General features: G+C 38.0%; 1 protein-coding gene across 1 annotated transcript; it reads left to right on the top strand.

Moving 5' to 3' along the window:
* Positions 1–1,335: 1,335 nt before the first annotated feature.
* chrm4a (cholinergic receptor, muscarinic 4a) lies at positions 1,336–18,715 on the top strand. Its single transcript, XM_026946697.3, has 2 exons — positions 1,336–2,325; positions 14,725–18,715. The coding sequence occupies exons 1-2, from the start codon at positions 2,271–2,273 to the stop codon at positions 16,206–16,208; spliced, it is 1,539 nt and encodes a 512-aa protein (XP_026802498.1). The 5' UTR covers positions 1,336–2,270; the 3' UTR covers positions 16,209–18,715.
* Positions 18,716–18,722: the final 7 nt, after the last annotated feature.

Genomic DNA, 18,722 nt, shown 5'->3' with positions numbered 1-18,722 from the left:
AAAAAAAAGGAAAATAAAGAGCACGTTCCCTGCAGCTACTGTCTCTTGGTGTTTGTGTTCGGCCCTCAACGGTCTCGCAGTGTCCCTATACATATATATATATATATATATATATATATATATATATATATATATATATATATATATATACATATATATATACACACATACATACATAAACAGATTAAAAAAAAACTTGTGTAATTGTTGATATAGTGAATTTTCTCTTCTGAGTCTCCAGTAATAGCATGTTATAACAGTCAGAGGTAAAGCTTTTGTAACAAAACAAGCTACATTTTTTTTGTCTTAACTGCACTTATCAAGTGTTTAATGATTGAAACTTGAGTGTAAACCGTTCTTAGCAATTGCAGTCTTTAGTCTATCCAAGGAAGAAAATTCATAGACATCTTTAGGGTGTCTGTGTGGTACCAACTGTCATTGCTAGGCCATCCTCAGCAGTACCAAATGATTTTCAGGTTATGGAGTTTCCAGGCAGAAGTTCCAAGATGGAGTCCCCAACCATCGGCATGGATCAGACAGGCCCAGAGAGCAGAAGGAATCAGAATCATTGGTATCTCTGGTAGTAACATGTAGCTTGACAGCGCAAGAGACAGAGAGAGAGAGAGAGAGAGAGACCGCACCCTGCTGTAGCCTTCATTATTCGAGGTACAAACAAAAAGCGTGGCAGATCACAAAAGACCAAAAGTTTGCTCAGGTGCTGCAAGCCATGACAGTATTTTACTGTCAAAGCAAAATTTTACTGGGAGCCATTGTAGTGTGGATAAGATAGGGGTGATGTGGTCACATCTTCTGTTTCTACTGAGGATTCTGGCTGCTGCATTCTGGACTAACTGTAGCTGAAGTTTTATTTTTATTTTGTTTTTAATACCACCACTGTGTAGTAAATACACATATGACATAGGAGACTATAAGATGTAGTTTCACCTTCCCCATAAATGTTTCTAATGGCTGAGTGTTAACTGAAAGCATGTGTGAGTGTGACTGAACAAATTTAAATTGCTTTTTCAAAGCATTGCTTCTGCTGCATGCAAGAAATATATTACACATAGATGGGAAACCGACTCATGGTGAACCTTGTTTTCTAAACTGTGATAGATAGTGTATTCAGTAAGCATTCACACTCTCACTTTTTCCTTATTTTGTTACATAACATTCTTAATTTATATATATATATATATATATATATATATATATATATATATATATATATATATATATATATATATATATAATCTTTTTGAAAAATCCATTTTCAAGCGATGCTATAGTGCTATAATGTAACAAAATGAGAAATGAGAAAAGCATAAAGGGGACTATATGGTTGACTATATGGTACAGCTACGTGTGAGTTGGTGGTTGTAGTGTGGAAAACACTTTTGAGAAGAAAAAGAAGCTAATGAAGCTAATGACGTTAGTCAGTCACCCCCTTGAAGAACACCCACCTATAGGTCGTAAATGAGTGCTGAAACCAGCAATGTTGAGTGAGCCCATGCAGAGTTCATGTTTATCCGGTCGGATAGGAACAGTAATTGACGCGGGGTTCTAGCGCGCGCTGTGTGATGTGAGCTGTCCACCCGTGATGGTGCTGAAATGGGCTTCGTACATGCGCTCCAGCCATGGTCACTGTATACAAAATAGCTGGATGATTCAAAAGTAGTAACACAACCAGATATAAAATGCCCGATCCTCCACATTCCATGGGCTTTCTACGATAGCTCAATGAACCGATAAGTTAAAAAAGGCATCTTTAGTTATTTAGGTGACTGGCGGACGTAGTGGCTGTGCGCTTCGAATTTTTCTGTGTGGTATGTGGAGGAAAAGTGTTGTTGGTCTTTCATTCTAACACTAGCGCTCTCTTCACTGCGTGCTGAAAACTGTGGGTCGCGCGGACCGACGGCTTCTGTGGTGATTGGTTGGCATCGAATGACATCACTAACTCTCATCTGCGTTAAAGTCCTTGAAAAGACGTCGAGATCTCGCTCAACATCTGGCGAGTCACAAAAACTCCGTCCAGTGAAAGGCTCAGTTTTGTTATCAGTCAGGCGGAAATGGCTGCTGTACTCGCGAGTCTCTCAGCAGCGGCGGGGGCCTCGTGTGCTCAGAGCGCGTGACGGGGAGAGCAGAGTAGCTGGAACATGAGGACAGCACTTTTAAAAGGGATAAGGAGAAACTACGCAGTGTGAACCAATTGGATTTTGATGGGTTTTTTCCCCTTTTGCCTTGATATGCATCTTTAATAATCATGCAAAATGAATTTTACTAACAGCACTGGAGCGGACGGACCTGCGCCCTGGAACTTTACCGGTGAGTAAAAATGCTTTGGAGTGCGCGCTCGAAGGTAAAGACCTTTGAACTGATCTTTGTGTGGTAAAGATATACACAGTGTGTGTGTGTGTGTGTGAGAGAGAGAGAGGGAGAGAGAGAGCTTGGAAGACGAAACCCTGAGAGTGAGAGTAAAATGTTGTTGATTTTGTTTCTAGTAGGTTAAACTCTTAACAAAGTTTAGCTTAATTATTATAATTGAATCTAATTCTTTATCATTATAGTATTCCAGGAGGGAATCCAGTTTCCTTCTCTTTAGAAACGGCGATCAATGCCTTCAGATAATAAACTCATATATAGAGCTATAATCCATATAGAACTCATATAGACAATTTTAATACAACGCAGGACCCAGAACATTATATTATATTATATTATATTATATTATATTATATTATATTATATTATATTATATTACAAAATGAGGTGAAGATTCAAATGACTGCTGCTTCACAAACTCGGAGATAAGCATACTATGTAACATCTCAACAAGTGACTATATTAAGACTGAGTTCAGGTCTGTTCTTCTTCCACCTGGACCAGTAAAAAAACAGGGATGAAGCGCTTTATGGTAATGTTCTAATGATCCTCTCTGGATTTAAATTTCTCTATTAAATTATATATAGTTACATTTTGAGAAATTCAGATCACTTTGACTGTTTGTGATTACAACTACAAAAAATGATGGATAGCCACTTGGATGTTAAAATGAAGGTTGATATTTCATACTAATAAGTTATATCCATGTATAAAATATTCTTGAATCTCAAATGAAAAATCTCAACTTATGATTAGTATTTAGTCGTATTAGTGTCTTTGCATATGGCTGTATGCCTTTGTTCTTCATAGATTTGAATTGGACATTTGTCTAGGTTTTTAGTCTAAAAAGTATAACCAATATTTTCCAGTTGGTTATTAAATACCATGCCTATTCTACAGTATATGTAAAGGTTTAGGTCCTTTCAGTGGTCAGAGCAAGCCTCCAAACACTTGGTATTTTTCTCTGTTCATCTGCATATATGATTACTTGTTTCTTACACAGAAGTAATTTCGTCATTTTCCTAAAGGGGTAGGGGAACTGTTTAATAGAAATCTTGCGCTGCAGCTGTAATTTCTTCTGTAAGCATTGACTTTACCAGAGACAAACATTCCCCTGTTTTGAGGAGAGGAATGAGGAGTGGGGGACAGTTGCTGTTTACAGATCAGGGGTTTAATCTAGGCTGAGTGCTGTCAAGGAGTGCCATAGGAGTGGAGGATTTGCAGAGAAAAAGGGTTTTTGCGCTCATTGACATGCAAAGCTCTAGCATCTTGCTCTGCCCTATTCTGTATCTCTCTCTCTCTCTCTCTCTCTCTCTCTCTCTTGCACTCTCTCTCTCACACACACACACACTCTTAGAATTTATTGTGTGGGACCCTAATCTTCTAACTTTGTCACAGTCAAATCAAGGATGTCACCAGCAGATGGAGATTTAGCTCTTCTGTGTGAGTGAATTGAAAACTGTCCATTTTATATATATTTTTTTAACTGTCCGGTTTATATTTGTCTGTATCTCTATACCTCAGATGAAACTTTCTTTTCCCATCACATATACAGAATAATATGAATATTAAGGTTACATGCTCTGTGTGTGTGCGTGCGTCTGTGTGTGTGTGTGTGTGTGTGCATGTTTGTCCTGGTGACACTATACCAAACAGACTGTGAATACACTTGAACTCTAAATGAAATTAGCATTCTCATTGTTCTTTATTTATTCTTATTATTATACTATTCATTCATTCATGTTCAGTAACTGGTTTATCCTGGTCAGGGTCGCTGTGAAACAGGAGGCAGTCCCAGGCACATTGGGTGTGAGATGGCAATACTCCCTAGATAGTCCATCGTAGTCCAATACAGCTAACAAAATCAACAATCATAGCCAGGACAAACATGCACATACACAATCACAGACACTCACTGAAAGTGTTCCTCAGACACTCCAACCTCATTTCAGTCATGTCTGTGTTGATTGGAGAGATTCTTCTGTCATTGTTTTATCAGTTTTGTTCCTTTTTCTTTCTCTTTATGCATCACCTCTTTCCTTCTTTCTCTCCATGTCTAATTGTTAACCCCATTTTACAGGGTGAAATATGTTGTGCTGCTGCTGCCTTCCCCTGCCAATTAGCTAGAGATGCTTACGCAAACATATACACACTAAAGGTAGTGTGCTATCCTGCACTTTTCTTCTGGAGGAGATACACACACACACAGTGAACCAACCTAAAGTGGAAAATAAGGAAATTACAAAGTGGAATAGGAAATAAAAATAAAATAAAAATATAGGCTATACCTGGGGAAAAAAGCGATTCTCACAGAGATGACATCTGAAAGGATTTTGAGCTAGTGAACCATTCTAGAGATCTCAGCCAGAACCATATAATCTGAATGGTTTAACTCCAGACTGGCATCAAAAGTTTTGAATTAGCTTGGTAGTGGGAGGCATATTTTCAGACTACATGCACAAATAGTGAGCAGAACATTATAGGACAAGTGGACTGGACCACACTGAATGAGGGGTAAATATTGTACCCCTTTGGTTGGCCACAGACTGAAGGCCGCATTAACTATTATTAGAGTTTTAGAACGAGAGAGAGAGAGAGCAAGAGAGCTTTAGTAATGAGGACATGAGATCAACAGAAAAGATGAAACTAGTGTAGAGTGTAGAATGTGATGATATTTACAGTACACCAAGATACACACACATACATGTGCACGTTTTCCTGAATTTTGCATTATTTCTTAATCCTGAGAAGCAGACAACATCCTGTTTCTTTAGGAAATGCTTTGAACACAGGCAACATCGAGTGCACACTCTGTGCATCTTGGTGTTTCTAATTAATTCTGCCTCACTACCTTAGGTAAGTTACGATCTAGAGGAGTGTGCATTCACTAACAGATTGTTCAGCACTGCCAGCTGGTAACTGGAGAGGAATAAGAGAGTCCCGGCAGAGAGAAGAAACTTTAAACTTTAAAACTGCAGATACAATGTGTCACAGAAGACAAAAAAAATGAAGCACATGAGCTCTTCTTATAAGGTATCCGAGGACATATAGACTTGACATGTAATGAAAATTAGAAATATTCAGATGAGAATAGTTGGAATTAACAATGTTTTGAAACAATGTCTTTAGTTTCAATGTATAGAAACAAGATTTATTTGATTCTTGCTTGAATACCTTGAAAACCTGAAAACCTCAAAGTATGGTTTTTGTGAGTATGTGTTAGTATTCATTCATTTACTTTAATAACTGCTTTGTCCTGGTAAGGGTCATGGTGGATCTAGAACCAATCCTGGGAACACAAGACATAAGGTGCGATACACTTGGATGGGATGCCAGTCCATCTCAGAGCATCATTCACACACACATTTGCACACTCATTGACACCTAGGGGCAATATAGCACAGACAATCCACCTACTGACATATTTTTGAACAGTAGGAGAAAACTAGCGAACCGAGCATCAACACCATGCTGACCTTCATTGTTGTTCATTTTTATTATTCAGTTATTCATTTACTATGAATGAATTTTCACTACCTGTTTCATCTAGTTCACAGAACGATATACACACACACACACACACACACATTTATTCACACCTAGACAATTTAGAGTAGCCAATCTGCTTAATGGTTTTTGGGGCCTGGGAAAATGATATGTATATAATAACATGTAATAGTTACATACACTGTAACCAAAGTCTTGTATTTATAACCAGCTGCTGCTTTCTACATCCCAGTGCTCCTTTACAAAAAAAAAAAAAAGGAGGAAATTGTTGACAGCTTATATAACAGAGTGAGTCTAGCAGCACCACGAGACTCTCTGGAACCATCTTGTCATTCTCAGGAGAAAAGGTCTAGACTATATCACCAACAATAGTTGCTGAGCTATTGTTTTGCATCTAGGGACACTCATAAGACACAGTAAGCCCAGAATATGTGTATTGTAGTCACAGAATAAATTTGAACCTGGCTATGTGGCTGAATGACGGATGCTTCCATGCTGATGCAGATTTAAATGAGCACAGTCTTGCCATTATTATCAGAAAGCAGTCAGTCCAGCTTAATTAACTATTTAAAAAATTCACCTCAAGTACCACTCACTCCACTGTCCATTCTACAACTCAAGTCTAGTGTGTAGCTTCTAAAATCCTGAATTTTTGCTCTGAAGAGGTAGTTAACTCTTGTGTAAATATCTTTTTTGAATACCAGTACTTTGTATTAGAAATACCATTTTTGCTTGAAATAAAACACTGCCTTCATATTCAGGATGCCTTCCCATTCCAGGACTCAAAAATGAAGGTTGATCAATGGTTTGTTGCTAATAGTTAGGTATTTGACTCTTCCTCTGTTTCTATGAGCTTCTGTTGGCCTCCTAAGGGTAGGTCTGCTTGACTTAATATGATTAAAGATGACAAAAAAATGCTATTAAGTAAGCTGTCCATAATCATTCTTGCAATCCTGGCCATAAGCTTTCTTTTAATCACAGAACTCCACCAACGCTAATTCTACATGCCTTTGTCATTCATCAACCCACCAATTCTCCGATTTCTTTATTTCTTAAATTTCCTCAATAATCAGAGGGAGGCATTAGAAGCCATTGTACAGTAAGCACACAATAGACATTACAACCCAGACATTCATTTACTTGTCATTAATTCTTTCTAACAGGGAGTGATTTGTAGAGGCCTACTAATACAGGGATTTCAGGGTTTGTATCCATGGTGATTTCATTATATAAAGGCATGGTTTTATAATATATTACTACTGAATGTCCCATTATGTGCTATGGTACTGTATGTGTTAGTGATATGAGAGGTGACTTAGTGGCTTATTTTTAAAAAATACCTTCTAGGTCATAGGTACAGGTGCAGTTATACACTGGATCAAGAAAAACAAGAACTTATCTCAGAACTTATCTCAGAACTTTACTATTACACACTATTGCTAACTTTCTATTAAAAGTATCCTTATAGGCCATGGAAGCTAGTCGGTGACATGAATATTCAAATTCTTTTTAATAGCATGCAGATTGTTAAAAATGTTAGGCCTGAACTGAATAGTGTTAGCGTGCTAGCTAAAACACTGAGCAATAAATATATTTACACTGAAGCAAGCTGACTCATTCCTGCCAGAGATAACTTAATTTGAAATACAAAAATACAGAGAAACACACAAACATCCCCTGTAAATCACCAGCCACCTAATAGGAGTTCTCTAGCTAAACAACTTCTCAACTGGGTAATAATACCAATTCCACAGTGAAGATAAGTAAGCTGTCATCTATCATTCCTTTCAAATTAGAGAACAAATAAATGCCTTACCTGTTCAGTAAGAAAAAAGCTATCATTCCTCAATCTATTTTCCTTTTATAGTACCATATTGACTCTTATTTTCACTCCCGCTTGTTAACTCTCTCACATGCATACTCTCTCTCTCTCTCTCTCTCTTTACTCTGATTGTATGTCAGCTCTAGTCTGGATTTGTTTCATGCCTAAAGTTAGGGCGTGATGACGTTTTACATAACTGAGCTGATGTATGACATATGCGTATGATATGAAATTTCCCACCAATTCCAAACTGACACCGCTGACACAGCGCTCACTGTGAATTACCATTACAGGGTTGTTAGGATGAATCACAGCAGGAATATCATGTTATAGATCACATGTCAACATTGTGATCTTATGCCTTATTTCCACAATCTTTAATATTTTATTATGAATTGTACCTTAAAGAAAATTTACAGTGCTCTTCAGCTAAGAGCAAAAAAGGGCTGTGACCCTTTACACAACTGAGGCAATGCTCACAAACAGTTGAGGTCAAACTCAAAGCCCTCACCCACACCATATCTAAAGACCAACACCAACTGCCATTAGAGACCTGCAGCCTTAGATTCACTCAGGAGAAAACAGCAATGTTATGCAACAGAAAAGTGTGTCATATGCTAATTAATGCATACTTCACTAGGCAACACACAGGGAAATTTGTACACATGGAGACTGTGCTTTTAGGTTATACAAAGGCAAAAGTGCTTCTAATGATCTCACTCTTTTGGGACTCACTTGTACTTGTCAGGGCACAGATTTGACCTACCTTCATGCATATTCGTCCCCAATATGTTGTTTATAGGCTAAATTGTAAAAAATGTCATCTTCTGTAAATCTATACTGTGTGTAATGTACCTACTGTGCATTAGAATGCAGTAATCCCTCACTATAGATGAATAAAGTTAAAAATGACATCTAGTTCTACTAGTCAAAAGAAAATCATATTCAAGGCATATAAATTCTTCTAAATAACATTAAGAAGTATCAGAGACAAGTTTGGAAAAGTGTAAGAGACAGGTTTCCAATTAGAATCTCAGCTCATTTATTGAGCAATCACAGAAAATCAATACAGCATCATGCTTATCAGTCTGTTTGAAATGTACACAATATATCATAGTTTAAAAGCAATAGAGGGAGAAGGGAGGGATGATATAATGGCTGCACTTCTTATCTTTGTAACTAACACACACTACAGCACTTGTTCTTATAACAGCCCTGGCACAGAGCTGACAGATATAATAAAAAACAGTATAATTTCTCAATATTTGATGAGATCACCCTTTGCCTTTAATATTTCAAGTAGTTTTAGAATTTTTTTCATAAAATTGAATGTGAACACTACCACTATGCCCTGGGAAACACTGGAAAACACTGGGGGAAAATCCAGAGTTAGAAATGACAGCAGTGTCAGCATGCTCAGTGAATTCTGGCTCTGACAGTTCCTCATCATGCAAGTTCATGATTGGTCAGTTATTATTTATAGTTATTATTTAAATTTTCCTGCAGTATTTTCTAACAAATTTAGCTGGTTCTATTTCCCAAAATATAAGCAAACTAGTAGACTAAGTTAAAGCATCACAATGCTGACCAGGTAGTGGATGCTTTAAATGCATCATGCAATAGCTAATAGCTGGGGATAAACCTCACCTGAAATATGTAACACAACACATGCAGAATATATATATATGCCAAGATTATTTGATGGTAGATTGTGCCTTAATTAATTAAATAACACATTTGATTTAATTACTGCTCCCACTGCTAACATCCAGCCATGAGCATGATGTACAGATCTCATAGTGATCTTATTTAGTATATTTCCTTATTCCGTAATTTATTTTTTTTTTTAATCCAGCAGGATCCCCCTAGTGTTTGGATTGTGCATCTTTCATAAATCAGACAATGAAATATGGGCATTTGCTGTTAATTGGATGCATACAGCCTTGCTCTGCTACTGAGGCATATTTCCTCCTGTCAACAGATAATGACAAATGTCCTGATAAAATCAGAATAGGAGGAGAGGAAGGACTGAGGCCATCTGTTAAACATTAAATGCTAGTCTTACTGCTGAAGTATAATATTACAGACCAGCAACATGCAGCAAAGAAAAGCGGTGATCTCATTTGCTAATTATCAAATGCAATAAAAAAAATGTAGTACAGTAAAGAATGACAGTTTTGATCTAACGTATCAAGAGAAGACTTATAATGACCCATAACACTGTTGTTACCATATACATTATGATATACACATGTAGTACCTGCATACCAGTACAAGCATTCACTCCCTTGGACATTTTCACATTTTTTAGGGTTTGTATGTGTGTGTGTGTGAGTGTGTGTGAGTGTGTGTGTGTGTTCTGTCAAACTGGATGGAGACCGTCAAGTGCTGTTTTGGACCATTCCTGTGTAGCTTTGGCAGTAAGCGTAGGGTCACTGTCTTGTTGAATATCTGCTCCAGTCTCAAGTTTCTTTTAGAGTGGACAGGTTATTCTTCTAGGATTGCCCTGTATTTGGGTCTTAACCAGTTTCCCAGACTCTGCTGATGAAATCTATCCTTACATTATTCTACCACCACCATGCTTCACTGATGGGATGATGTTCTCAAGATGAAGAACATTGTTATGTTTCTGCCAAACATAGCACATTGTGCCAAAAGTTTAATTTTAGTCTCATCAGACCAGAGAACATTTTTTCACGTTTGCTAAGTGCCCCAACAGGATTTCATATGGTTATTTTCCAAAATGGCTTTCTTATCACCACTCTTCCATAAAGCCTAGCTTTGTGGAGTGCCCAGGCTATGGCTGTACTGTGAACAGCTTCTTCCATCTAACCTATGGATCTCTCCAGCTCCATCACAGTTACCCTTAGCCTCAACTCTCATTTTGTTATGTATTATTTTTGATCTGCAAAGATACAGTATGTATCTACTCTATCTGCTTTTCCCATTACCATTTGCTGCTCCTGAACATACACACATTCAAACTCTTTTGAAACACTATTCTAACAGTGTTTCTAATATTCTAACACTAATCTATTCTGAACTCATGTTTTACAGTCTTCCTCTTACAAAACACTCAGAATGTTTTCTACTCAGAATGATTTCTAAGTTTACTGTATATCTGAATATATTCACTTTGTCCATTCTATCACATACAAGTAGACTTTCTCTCATAAACACACCTCTGAACCCACTCACTCTGTTCCTACATTTACAGTGGTGGCTCAGTGGTTAAGGCTGATCAGAAGGTTGGGGGTTCTAGTCCTGGGACCACCAAGCTGCCACTGTTGGGCCCTTGAAGAAGGCCTTAACCGTGCCATGGCTGTATCTTGTGTCACAGGTGTATCACCTGTGTCATGACTGACCCTGAGCTCTGATAGCAGAGAAATAAATTTCACTGTACTGTAATGTATATGTGACAATCAAACATCAACAATAAATGGATGGAGTTACATAGGATACAGTGCAATTGGCACAAAAACAGGTCAGAATGTGAACACACTTTCAGGGCATGAGTCATGAAATGTGGCATTCCATCATGGTATCTAAAAATACATAGTCACTTACAGTTCACTGGTGAAGACCGACACCAACTGGCTCTACTGACTGAAATGTGGTTCCCACTATAGAAACAGCATCCATGGACAGTATCCAGATCCATGGTGCCTGGCTGGGTTGCTTTCAAGATATTTTATCAATCAATCGATCAAACTAAAAAAGCGCTGAACAAACACAATTGGTTATGTCCACAATTCTCAAACATGCCATATTGTTTTTCAATTGCTGTGAAATACAGGCAATTTCTCTGCTTTCATATCAGCGGAAAGACCCTTCCCTTTGGCTTAGGGTTGGCATATTCAAAGTGTTGTGCAAGTAACTTTAGAGCAATACCACAGTCTGTTCCTACTCCCTTATCTGGATGTTTAGCTGCTGTGTGGACAGTCCCAAAAGCAGGTGATGAGCCAAACAAATGTCGTGATCTTGCAGGTACATAAGTCAAACAAAAAAGTCAATTGACTCCTTCACAGACTATTCAAAGGCATCTCACAGTCTTGTGCCTGGGGATTGTCAAATTTATAAGGAACATCTAATGTGGAACACATAAAGAAGTGGAAGCTGATCTCTTTAGGAACAAAGAGACAATTCACTGTACAATATTGTTTCACAGACAATGCAGAGACCAGTGTTTTGAGGCAGGATATGTTGATGATCTACAGTTGTATGATTTTCCACCACTACCACTGCTGTAGATAACACTGCAGCACACAGAACAGACTATATAACTAGTGTTTTAATAGTCCTATTCTGGATGAACAGCCAATGGTTCTGCCTGTACACTGCAGCACACGGAACAGACTATATAACTAGTGTTTTAATAGTCCTATTCTGGATGAACAGCCAATGGTTCTGCCTGTTGTTAATGTTACTGTTGGGCCCTCCACGCCCGCTACCCATCAGACCAGACCTGCAGTCCCAGATGAACAGGTCAGTGTGACACAGCAAACCATTCACTTTGAAATTATGGGTCTGACCTCTGGGAGCATTCGGAGCATACTGAGGTATTCACAAAGGGTCAGACATTCTCATACAAGTGTGCATGTGTCGGTTGCATTCAAACAAATGGAAAGTCAGATAGAAGTCTCGTTCAGGTTTACCCTAAAGGCATACATCAGAGAATCTTATGAACACCTGGGGCTAATTAACAGTTTGCCACTGGGAGTGCATGAACTGGTCAAAAATTTTCTCAAGGGCACGGAATGTCTCCAACTTCCATGTAAAACGATGGTTCAACAGGGGAATCTAGACTTGGTGTTAAGCACTTGCCTGTTGAGCCAACAGAAGATGTAGGTTTAAAAGTGACTTAGAACAGCTTTTTTTTTTTTTTTTTTTTTTTTTTTTTGTCTGTCTATCATTATGGCCAGACGAGTCAGGGAATTACAAGAATTACATGCAGTGTCTGTGCTGGGGACAGGAGTTCGAATATATCATTGCAAAGATATTGCTGCTGCTGCATATTAATAAACCTATGAGAATGTGCTCAGAATGTGTCCAGTGAGGGCTCTCAAGCTCTATGTAGAAGTGATTGCTAGCTAGTGGGTCACTGACCAGCTGTTTCTGTGCCTTGGGGAGAACCATAAAGGGGTTCTACTGTCTAAAGACAGGTTAGCCTGTTGGGTAACGGAAGTGATTGAACAAGCATACATGGATGCAGGTCAAGCAATGCCTATTTCCCACCCTAGCAGTCTTCCAATCACTAGTAGAGCCATGGTTACATACAGACCTGTTATAATTTATAAACTTAAACATAGAGCTGTAGTTTTTGTTGAAGCCAGAAATTCAACAAATATGGCGGAATTTATGAAGAGCCATTGTATCAAGTTGAAATGGTGCCTTACCCAGGATCTATTCTGATTGTCTTCAAAGCTCACATTCAACTATGACACACAAATATCACAATAGTCCCAAGGAGTACACCCACCATTGCTTCCATTATCCCACCCCTGCTACACTTTTTTTCCGGTGTGGAAAACAAAGAACCAACAGAAACATATGGTACATATGGTACATATTGTAGCTATAGTACAAGGCCAGTTTGGAGAGGAAATAATACATAATACTGTCTAAGCATGGGAACGCTCTGTATTATATTAATGGACAGTAATAACTCCAAATGGGTGAGCTGTTATGGTCCACATATGTACAGTACACATCATACTTGCATCATATGTCTGTAGGGAGAGGGTGATACTATGGGTAAATGAGAACTACAAGAAATCTGTATTAACAAGGCAGATGAGCAGGTCAGAGGGGCTGGTTTAAACTAGTCTAGTGGCTGGAATATTGGGTTTTGTAAAGGGAATAGAAGTTATAACTGATCATAAATGCTCTGCTAGTATTGCCCAGTGAGTTATTAAATATTAGGTTTATCTCAAATCCAGTTTATATTTAAAATATTAAACAAACACATTTTATTTTCTATAAACCACAGATACTTGACTGTAATTGTTTAATAAAATAATGATAACAATATAAAGGTTATGCCTGGATAGAAGAAAGTTAATTAAGTGAAGCCAGACTAATTCTTATGAGTTTTTGATTTTTATATAATGAGGTTTAGTGCCTGTCAGCACAATCAGAATTGTAAAGCAATTCATAGCTGCTAAAGGGCAAACAGAGTCTTGTTCACTTGGCTGTATATAATGTGCCAGAGAAGCACCCTCTAGGAAGGAAAATTAACTTTTAAAATTAAAGTTACATTTGTGAAGCCCTTAAATTAATGGCTATATCACTTAAAAACCAAAGACCCAGTGATCTGAAAGTACAGCAAGATAAAATTGGGAAAAGAGGAATGTGGGAATCAGAGAGGTTTCAAAAGGAATAGATAATAGAATATCAACCCCTACTGAGGGAGAGATGATTATGCCTCATAGTAATGGGTGGAGAAATGAGGAATGAGATAAAATAAATATTAATGTAGGTTTATATGTGTTATTTGTGGTTTAGAATGTAGCTTTATTCCACTTGACCAGTCTCTGTGGTTGGAGCTCTGTCTGCTCCCTATTTACTCATTTTTTAATTGTGTACTTTGCTCTGACATGTTGTATGTTCTGTTTATTATTATTATTATTATTATTATTATTATTATTATTATTATTATAGTAGTAGTAGTAGTAGTAACAGCAGTAGTACAATTATTAGTATTGAAATCAGCAGAAGTGCAGATAAGTAGCAGGCCCCTGGAACAAGGTAACATAAATTTATATATAAATTATTATAAATAAATTTATCCACTAGAGGGAGAAATATTTTGCTGAATTCTGCTGATTTCTTGCCATTCAGATTATCTTCAAGATAATCTGAATGGCAAGAAATAAGCAGAATAATGGCAGAAAAATGTAACTGTTATACCCTGTATTAGAAAGCTGAAATGCTAAACCATACCTCCAGATTTTTTTTTATAATCCAATCTTTTTGTGTTTCTGTGTGTGTGTGTGTGTGTGTGTGTGTTTTAGGTTCACTTAGTAACTTGTCAAGTAATGATAATCTCAGCTGTGACAAAAGCAGCACCAGTGGGTCGTGTACAGCTGCTGAGGTCACTGGGAGCCCATACAAGACCGTGGAGATGGTCTTCATTGCCTTGGTTACTGGATCAATCAGTTTTGTCACTGTGGTGGGTAACATCCTGGTAATGCTGTCAATCAAAGTCAACCGGCACCTCCAAACCGTCAACAATTACTTCTTGTTCAGCTTGGCATGCGCAGACCTCATTATTGGTGTATTCTCAATGAATCTCTACACCGTATATATCCTGAAGGGCTACTGGCCGCTTGGCCCTGTGGTGTGTGACCTTTGGTTGGCTCTGGACTATGTTGTCAGCAATGCCTCTGTCATGAATCTGCTGATTATCAGCTTTGATCGCTATTTTTGTGTAACCAAACCACTAACTTACCCAACACGTCGCACAACCAAGATGGCTGGTCTGATGATTGCCTCGGCCTGGATCCTCTCCTTCATCCTGTGGGCTCCTGCTATCCTCTTCTGGCAGTTTATTGTAGGGGAACGCACAGTGGAACCAGGAGCATGCTATATCCAGTTTCTCTCTAACCCTGTGGTCACATTTGGCACAGCAATCGCTGCATTCTATCTTCCAGTGGTCATAATGACAGTGCTATACATTCACATCTCCTTAGCTAGCCGTAGCCGTGTGTCAAAGCAAAAGCCAGAAGCTAAGAAGGAGAAGAAAGGTTTGAGGTCTGCTGGACTGCTGAAGAGCCACATACTAAGGCAGAACAACAATAATCAGTCTCCTCCCAAGCCCAGCCTGGATACATGCAGCACAGCTGAAACTATGAAAAATGGACAGCTAGATGAGTCCATGGTCCCCAATAAAGCTGATGGCAACCTGCAGCATGAGGAGAAGGAGAGCTCAAATGATTCCAGCACGGCTAGCATTGCACCCAAAGAACCCAAGGAAAGAGCCAACAATGAAAGCACCTCACAAAAAGGCCTAACATCTGGTCCTGCCCCTATTCCCAAACTCAACCCAGCCTCTAAATGGTCCAAGATCAAGATTGTCACCAAGCAGGCAGGAGATGAGTGCATAACTGCTATCGAGATAATTCCCCCAGAAAGTGGCACAGAGGGCCGCTCTATCCCAATCAATCGGCCACGCACGGTGGTACGCAAGTTCGCCAGTATTGCCCGCAGCCAGGTGAAAAGGAAAAGACAGATGGCAGCCCGTGAGAAGAAAGTGACAAAGACAATCTTCGCCATCCTTCTGGCCTTTATCATTACGTGGACGCCATATAATGTGATGGTCCTTATCAGCACGTTCTGTCAGTCCTGTGTGCCAGACACAGTCTGGGCCATTGGCTACTGGCTTTGCTATGTCAACAGCACCATAAACCCAGCCTGCTATGCTCTGTGCAATGCTACCTTTAAAAAGACCTTTAAGAACCTTCTCATGTGCCAATACAAAAACATTGGGACCAGGTGAACTGTATCTACTCCAATGGATACCGATGGATAATTGGGTTGGACCCAGTATTCTACCCCAATGTCTCTGATGCACCAGAATCTGGAATGTATCATGTAGTATCTTGTATGAGGCTTTGATACTTAGTGCATTGTGCAGTTTCATTCCAAAACTGTAACAAAAAAAAAAAAACAATAAACAAAGAAAAAAAATTAAAGGCTAATACTACAGTCTGCAGACTGTACACTTGGTTGTATGAACATCAGATCAGGGGATCTCATCTGCTGCTGATAAATATATTTGTATATAATGTTGCTCTGCTTATACGCACTGCCAAGTTTGTCACCAAATCATACAGTTTGCATTAGTTGAGTGGCAGGACTGAAAAAAAAGGTCATATAATGTTCATTGGTGCAGAAAGATAATCCAAAACAAGCACATTAAAAAAATCAAGTTGTTTTTCAAACTTTGGTATATATACAAATAGAACAATCATATTACTTTTATTGAAAGTGTTAACAGTGTGTCCATTCATGCTAAGGACATGTACTGAGATGCCACTATTTTAACTATGTTTGATAAAGACAATGTAATGCTGAATATTGATGAAATGTGGTGAGATACGCTTTTCCTGGTTTAGGTCTCAACCTGCTGTGGTAAAGAACGGCATATACATAAATATATATATATACATATATATATATATATATATAAACAGGCACGTCTGTATGAGACAAATCTATGGCATTTTTAACTAGGTGAGGGTGTGTGTGTGTGTATATAATATATAACATGCTTAATATATACTCCTACAAAGTAAATTTTCTTCCTGCATTTTATATGTACTGTAGACTCTTGTATTTAATTAGTGATTTACATGTGATTTCCCAAAGTATGAAATGTATTGCTGTCTATAACCAAATGTATCAGAGTTTTTCATATATTATCATGCTAGGAGAGTTCAGGGGAATATTTACTGTATGGCAGAAAGGTGAAGGGTGCTGCAAATATCTATCGAAAAACTTCTCCTGCCCCTGAAGAACACAGCGAGGCTGATGGTGCCATTTAAAAACCATCAAAATGCTACAATTACTGTATTTCATTTAAACACACATTCTGCAATTGAAAAAAATATGCCTGTGAAGTATTGGTTTTCTAGCCAAGGTGCTTAAATCTTAGTTAACAAAAGTTAAAACTTAGTTAAAAACTGTTAACATGCTGGTGCTCGCCATTTAACTGTATCAGCTAGTGAGCTAGCTTACTGTAATCTAGCATGGTGATGAACAAGCTTGGATGGTGGCATTTCCTTATTTCGTATTTGTTTTATACTAGCAATATTATCTTTTTTTCATTTTAGCTGTCTATTAGAAGACTTTTGAAACATTATTTAGCCTTATAACCAGCTTTGGAAACCAGACACATTCACAGTTGGTCTTTAAATAGATACTCAAATGAACAAGCTTTCATTAAGGCACAAATCAGAAAATGTTTCCTGGATCATCCTGACAGAATCCTGATATTTGGGACATTGCTTGCATCCATATAAGCAATGAATCCTCTTTAATGCATTCGTTGAAACAACCTGGTTTTGGTGCCTTAAATATTACATATAGGAATTAATTAATAAGATACAGGACAGACACCTCTTAACAGCTAACTAATGTTTAAATGCTTTAGCTAGAAAACAGCAAAAGAAAACCTTCAATTTGGCTTACTCTCTCTAGAGTAGGACAGTGGTCGTGCTCGTTCAGAGCAGTGCGCATTACTTGCAATCAACATTCATGGCGCCTCTCTCCAGTGATTTATTTGTTGTTATTTATCTCTCCAGTTTGTTGGGGTCATTAATGGCTTGCTGGGATGCAAATGGAACATTGTGGTCGCTATAATGTTGGATAAATAAAAATGGGAAAGCTTTGTCTTTTTCATTTTTTTTCTACTAATGGTCTGTACTGAAATCATTGGGATGCTCCAGAGCGATATACCAGAGCAGTGCACAATAGTAGACAAGGCCTTTCCTAACAGATTTCACTAGATTTTTTTTTTATATTTGTTTGTGATCTCAAAATCCTCAATTTTATTTAGGGATTTCTGTACATAAATATTTCAAGTTGATTTAACTTCTCTGACACATATAAAAATCTGTTCAACTTTTCTCAAATTGTTCCATTTGTTTCCAATCACATGTGCACCTGCATCTGACCGTATCCTATGGAGATATTAAAAGAAATTCTATTTTGCCATGAAACATGGCCAGCGCCTGCTGTATGGTACTATATGTTTAGCAATCGATGTAAAACAATGGCTTAATTAAACATAGTCTCTTCTTTAATGGGGCTTACTCCAAATGTAAAATATAAGGTATGTGGCCAAGTTAAACATAGTCCACTGGTGGTGTGGCAAATGGATGTATTCATGCTTGGTGATTTTGAATTATCAATAGAAATGACCCCATAAATCTGAATGGGTGTACATATATTTGTATGTGTATTTTAATGCATAAACCTAATAAAGACCTTACACTAACATAACAGTTAT

The sequence above is a fragment of the Pangasianodon hypophthalmus genome, chromosome 25 (genome assembly GCF_027358585.1).
Source record: "Pangasianodon hypophthalmus isolate fPanHyp1 chromosome 25, fPanHyp1.pri, whole genome shotgun sequence".
In the NCBI taxonomy this organism is placed as follows: Eukaryota; Metazoa; Chordata; class Actinopteri; order Siluriformes; family Pangasiidae; genus Pangasianodon; species Pangasianodon hypophthalmus.
This window is presented reverse-complemented; position numbering and strand designations above follow the sequence as displayed.

What these genes read in the sequence shown, in the direction of transcription:
- chrm4a (XM_026946697.3), top strand. Translation starts at nt 2,271, where the DNA reads ATGAATTTTACTAACAGCACTGGAGCGGACGGACCTGCGCCCTGGAAC. An exon ending in TGCGCCCTGGAACTTTACCG is followed by an intron (nt 2,326 to 14,724) that starts GTGAGTAAAAAT and finishes TGTGTGTTTTAG; the next exon opens with GTTCACTTAGTAACTTGTCA.